The 6,704-nt window shown below is 41.9% G+C and overlaps 1 protein-coding gene across 1 annotated transcript; it reads left to right on the top strand.

Moving 5' to 3' along the window:
• The first annotated feature begins 518 nt into the window (after positions 1 to 518).
• On the top strand, positions 519 to 6,027 carry ethe1 (ETHE1 persulfide dioxygenase). The gene is made up of 7 exons (XM_046399951.1): positions 519 to 1,098; positions 1,909 to 2,053; positions 2,368 to 2,516; positions 2,898 to 3,027; positions 3,264 to 3,353; positions 3,826 to 3,942; positions 4,024 to 6,027. Exons 1-7 carry the CDS (start codon positions 889 to 891, stop codon positions 4,068 to 4,070), a joined length of 888 nt encoding a protein of 295 aa, XP_046255907.1. The 5' UTR covers positions 519 to 888; the 3' UTR covers positions 4,071 to 6,027.
• The last annotated feature ends 677 nt before the right edge of the window (positions 6,028 to 6,704 follow it).

The following is a 6,704-nucleotide window of genomic DNA, read 5'->3' on the forward strand; positions in this document are numbered from 1 at the left end:
TAAACACAGCATCACCCCTGGTGCTTATGAACTAAATTAATTACCACACTTCTTTATCACCCATTCTTATAGCAGTGTGTGAGCAGCACCACTAAACAAATTAAACAAATATGTGTGTTATTCATTGGCTATGATGCTGTCATATCTGACACCTTCACAAGTCGAATAAAATGCACCTTTTGGCAATTATTTACAAAATTATTCCAAAAACTTAAACTCTACGCGTACATATAATTCATCACGCAACTATTCACTTCAAATAAATCTTCCCCTTCAAATAACCCCGGTAATGAAAATAGACAAACATTTACTTCTCATCATTTAATACATTTTGTTTGCACGTTTTTACAACTAAGGCATTTGTATGTCTGTTTTTTTTTTATGGCACTGAAAGCGGCTTTGAAGCTGCCTCATAATATTAACTGTATGTCGACAGTCACGTAGGCCGTCACGGCAGACGCAGCCTTATGCGATGTGTGCGTGCGGCACGAGCGCACTGCAATCACCGTAATTACTTGTGTGCGAGATTACCTAAACTGACCCGCTAGACGCGACTGTGGAGGAGTTTGGCCCGTAGGACTTACCCACATGTTGTTGCTTAATAAGAAATAAACTGTCTATGGAACCAGCTTTAACCACTGTAAACGTGAGTGGCTCCGTAACGCCATACGGTTCATTCAATGTGAGAGTTTAGCTTTCAGACGAACTTTCTCGCAAAGAGTTTGACTTTTATCTTCCATCGGATCGAGGAAAAGGCGACAACGCAACGTCGCAGGCGCCCAGCAGCACCCAGTCAAGTGCCTGCGATCCGCTGCAGCCTATCAAAATATTCCTCCCATTTCACATAATTGCACGGTTGTGTCGTCCGGAAATTATCAGTGAAGGACAATGTGCTCGCTGATAAGCAGAGTGAAACCAGTTCAACGGGTCCTGGCTCTCACACTACGCCTCAGCACAAATACCGGTACTTCGTGGTACGGAGCAGCCGAGAGCAGGCGCTTCTGTCCCGGCCTAAGTACTGACATCTATCCGCTACGGGCTACCAGCAGATCGTACTGCTCCAGGATGGCGCTAACCGACGGACTGCTCTTCAGACAAGTAGGTTCAAATTAGTATGTTGTTTTGTTTCAGTGTGATTAATTTTGTTAGGTCCAACAAGTGAAGAAAAAGCAGAAATTCTTGTAAATATTTTACGTTTAGCTAACGTTAACGCTAGCAGGAAGTGAGTTGAGCCGCTAGCCGTTAATGTCATCTTACTGTAAAGTTGCTTTTTTTTTTAAATGAGCCAAAAACTACGTTACCGGACTCATCGTTGTGGTTTGTTGTGGTGACATTATCAGACAAACATCCCTGTTTCCTTGGCAGCAAACCTGAGTGTATGCAGCTAACGTTACTGTGTGCTACTGTACGGTAATGTTATGACTGAAACATGACGGCGCGGCAGTGCGCGCTTAGGCTCATCCACACTGACATAGCGCTACAGCAAAGCAGGGACATTTATTTTGAGTTGACAGTTCACTGTTGGCTCTGGAAAGATTATTTGCCGGAACAACCTCAGCTCCGCACACACTTACATTTTCTGCAGCTCTCAGCTTTGTTATATGCCCCCCATACAATGTGTAGTTTCAGTATCTACATTTCAATGGCGATGAGTCCAAAAAAGTCCAGACCAGCTGAGGAAGAGGAACTTGAGTTGAGATTGTATTCTCAGCTGCATAATTTTTCCTCTTAAGTAGGTATCAGACACACACACTTCTACTTTCTTTTTCACTCTCGGTGTGTCACACTAGTACAAACACATACTCTCAGGGGAGGACAGGGAAGACGTGTGTCTTTACCAGCCGTTGCTGTCCTTTGTAATTTATTGCTGAGTCACTCCTGTGTCCTCACCTTTTTTTCCCTGTTCAGTTGTTTGAGACTGAGAGCAGCACCTACACGTACCTGCTGGCAGACTCGGAGACCAAGGAAGCGATCCTCATCGATCCTGTGCTGGAGACTATTGACAGGGACCTGAAACTCATAAAGGAACTGGGCCTAAATCTAAAAGTGGCAGGTATTTAACTCCCTGTGACTAAGAGAAATGGTGTTATTTCAGAAATTCAGTGTCCCATCTTTGCCGTTGTCCGGTAATGTCCACTGCACGTTATCCTGTGAACTGCAGCGTGTAATTTGGCCCTCATAGTGGAACAGTTAGCCTTTGGGGAAAACTTGTTGCTGTTTTTCTAATAGTAATTACTGTAAATATGAAAACTATCAGAATTAGTTTGAGTTTGTAACTTGGATGATCTTTCCCTCCAACTTTTATGTATGATGATATTGAATTAATGCTAAACCGTATGGTGCGATGCTGTTTTCCTTCTCTGATAGTAAACACCCACTGCCATGCGGACCACATCACAAGCACTGGGCTGATGAAGAAAAGGTTGGTCGGGCTGAAGAGCGCGATTTCAAAATTCAGTGGCGCCACTGCAGATATCCACCTGTCAGAAGGAGACAAGATCGCCTTTGGAAAACATGTAGGAAAAACATATTGCTTATTTCACTGCACTCCCTCATTTTGGAGACGCGGATTGTGAGTAGGCTTAGATTGACGTTTCCCCAAACCTTTTACAGTCCTGTAGCACTTCAGGCTTTCATATTCCAGCTATGTAATGGCTCTCCCCATATGAGTTGTTTTCATGTTTTGTAAGCCCACACAGCCCATAAACAAAATCCAAATGAAATTGTGAAATACTCTGTGACCATGTAAAAGTACCAGCACCAATACAAGTCCCAGCACCTTTTGACTTGCTGTCAGCTCAGTCATGTAACGGACACATACTGTACATTCATACTTTTGATCTGTTGCTCTCTAAAGAAGAGAAGCTCGATTAAAACTTGTCTCTTGTCTCTTCCAGTATCTGACAGTGAGGGAAACACCGGGACACACTGATGGGTGTGTGTCGCTGGTGTCCGGGGATCAGAAGATGGTTTTTACTGGGGACGCTCTGCTCATCAGAGGCTGTGGCAGGACAGACTTCCAGCAGGGTAAACATACACTTTTACTTTGTGTTAATAATCTCATATCATAGACCTTGTTTTTTTTTTTTTGTTTGTTTGTTTTTGTTTTGTTTTTTTTAATAATATCTCATTCCTTTCTCACAGCCCAATAGAGAAAAGCATTTATTTTTGTAATACTGCTAGAGGAACACAAGGGGGCAGTATTGTCTTTGTTTTCCTTTGGAACTGACTTATCGTTGCAAAATGTTGTCTTTCCAATGCAGGCTGTGCCAAGAGGCTCTATGAGTCAATCCACCAGAAGCTTTTCACTTTGCCAGACCACTGCCTCGTCTACCCAGCACACGACTATTTAGGTTGGCTAAAAAACCCACACATCTGAACGTTTATCTTACATGTCATCAAAGAGATTTTAAACTCGCGCATAGTATCATGAAGCACTGCATCCAGTCGTGTTGTTGAATCACATGTTGTTACAAAAGTAGTTGGAATCCAAATGGGTCAAACATGCCTTTCATAATAATAACTTACATTTAATAGTTTCATTTTGTTGCTAATTCGATATTCCTATAAAGCGTAAAACAGGTCAGATAAATGCCATTCCATGCATACTGATTTTTTTTAGCTGATATAACGAGTGTGCTGACACATCTGTCACAAAGAATTCACAGCACATCTCATGTTTGCATGTCTGCCAGCAGCATGCGATTTCCCTGCTCTCAACGAATATCATGTTCTGACTGATGTGTGAGGTTCAACATCTGGTAAACATTAAGACCACAGTTATCGCCGATGACACACTGGGCGGTATGTGTCTTTGTGCATCAGGTCAGACGGTGTCTACGGTTGGTGAGGAGCGCAAGTTTAACCCACGCTTGACCAAGAGCCTGGAAGAGTTCGTGAACATCATGAACAACCTGAATCTCCCCAAGCCTAAGAAAATAGGTATGAAAAACTATTTTTTCTCTACAGACCAGTCTTCACCAGAATTTCTGAAAACCGCCTGTCGTTCTTTTTCCTTTGCAGATATTTCAGTGCCTGCTAACTTGGTTTGTGGAGTGCACCAAATCTAAATGTCCTGCAGAAGAGAGGATTTCAATCAAATCAGCTATTTTAAGTTTATATCTGGAGCATTAACCATAATCTTCGTGCCATGCAGTGCATTATTGCCCTGTACAACCCTGATCCAATTCTAAAAAACTTGGGATGCTGTGTGTAAATAAATAAAAACAGAAAGCAAAAAGTTGCAAATGAAATGCGTTTGTCAACAACAGTTTCACGTAGTGTTTCCGAGCCCATACAGGATGCTTCTTTCATACCAAATCATGATGCTGGCACCTGTTTGTGGCTGAAATGCTGACAAAACACTGGACGACGTACACGCCGCCTTCAAAAACTCACTTTTCAATTACATTTAGTCAAGATTTGGAATCCTAAAGTTGTTGAACTGGATATGTGAAGTTCTATTTTACTGTGTAATTATTTTATTTACACAGCATCACACCTTTTTTTGAATCAGGGCTGTATTTAGGTCGATATAAGGATGTATGTTTAGTTATTAAAAATCTGCAGTAATTTACAGCTACTGACATCGTTGTGATCATGCTTAAAATATTAATTTATTTGGTTCTGTGATTAGACATGACTGCTAAAGGTCTGTTAATGAGGTAAAACCACTACTGATGTATTCATACATTAATTTTAATATGTGAGTATCCTCATCTCCTTGTTCTGCTGCGTTTTTATGAATTGGGGAGGAAACTTACAAGAAGGAAAGTTCAGATCGGAATGTTCCATTCAAGGTTTGGTTTAGTATTCATGAATGCTAAACGGGGACAATTGAGTTCTTCCACATGGCCTTTCCAGTGATTCCAGCCTCCTTTAGCTGAGCCCTCACACACACACACACACACAGTCACAGTCATACTGCTGCCAGCCAAGGCCTTTTTGCATAGCAGGAAGATAAAACTACACTTATTTGCATGTTGAATCAATGAGGGCCCGGTTTCCATTGACAACACTGCCATGTGTTTTGTACTCTGAACTCTCATCTGTTGTTCCAGATGTCTAATAGATGAAGGTGTCTGTTGAGATGTGTGTCCTCAGCACAGTCAGGTACGGAGAAGAGCATCCGTACCAAGAATCGGCACTGTGATGTCTGCTTCTGGGTTTCCAGATGTTCTGTATGTGCTACTCGTAGCTCGCAGCCCTGTAAGACAGGTTTTATTTGGGAGTGTCGGCCTCTGACTGAGTGACACACTTCTACCACAGAAACTTGTACATGTGATTGTATGAAAGTACGCAGTTCAGTTTGCTCATTCTGGGAATTGTATAATTTCCTCTGTGGTTATGGAGGGAAATTTTTAAAGAAAAAAAAATAATCCTGATGTCAGCTGTCACAGCCAGGGTTTGGAGCATACAAACTTGTAACAGAAAGCACATGATACAAACTGGAAGTGGTTGAAGTGTGTGGGTGTTTACCGGCCAGAGAGGGTCCAGCAGAAGATTTGGGTTTCATTTTGTTGACCCACATGAGGGACTAAATGTCAGGGTATCTGCACAGCATTTTCACCATTCTGTCTTCTATACATTCCTTATAGGAAGTGCAAATTTAAATCACTGGAATAACACTTGTAAACATATAAACTATTACAGGAAACCAAAATACTCCACAGCAACATATTAAATGCTCTTGAATGGCTTAAATCTTGAATTTACCACAACCTACCAAGAAGAGAAAAAAGCAGAAACACTCCTGTATTTTAGATTAACATCAAACAGCTCAATCATCAAATAATGTATTTCCTGTCTTTTCTTTATTATAACGGTAAGTGATCAGTAATCCAACAATCCACTGATCCTGACGCTCTAAAGCAGATCAGGGATCTGCCATGATGTGATCGATCCATGTTAAATTCAGTTACTTTGTCAATTGTTTTAAATGTGAGGACTATTATGAGACTGGTTTTTGATATCTGCAGTGATAAACAGTATGCACGTTTTGCTGTATTAAATCTGATGCACATCCTTTCTGCTGCTCTTAATTGTGTTGTTACACGTAAACGATCATTTGGAGTGAAATGCCTTTTGGTTTTAAAGCTCTCAAAATATGTACAGCAATTTTGTAATAAAGACAACTTAAAGCAGCACAGTAGCAGTAGAAGAGAGTACGTTAGAGGAAAATGTTATCTGATGGGGAGTGTTGGCTTGTCACATGCATGTTGATACTGTTAGCACACACACACACACACACACACACACCATCTACCAGCTGTCTCTGTCAGCACTTGTGACAAACAGCATTGTTGGACCGCCCCTGCCCCACCTAGTGTCCTCGCCGACAGACACCTGCATTGTTTTTAATTTAAAACAGGAGGTGAAGCACAGTCCTTCCCATGAAAAATGGTCCCATAGTCCTGATCGTGTTCCTCTGCTGGTAAGCGAATGCGCCCAGCTGTCCTTTTACCCGGTCTGTGTCACCCATCTGCCAGCCCTTTCTCACTCCCTCCCTCAGCCCACTTACACTGTGCCACCATGAACCGACCACATGTCACTGGAAACAATCTATTACACCATCAGCTCATTCAGAAAGAGCTGTAAAGAGGCCAGTTAGGGTGATAAAGCCCTCAGGGTGAAGAGCAGATTTTTCCCATCACACCCTCAAGAAAATCCCCCCATAGGGACTTACAGTGTATCTGTGGTGCTTA

The sequence above is a fragment of the Scatophagus argus genome, chromosome 9, assembly GCF_020382885.2.
Source record: "Scatophagus argus isolate fScaArg1 chromosome 9, fScaArg1.pri, whole genome shotgun sequence".
NCBI lineage: Eukaryota > Metazoa > Chordata > Actinopteri > Scatophagidae > Scatophagus > Scatophagus argus.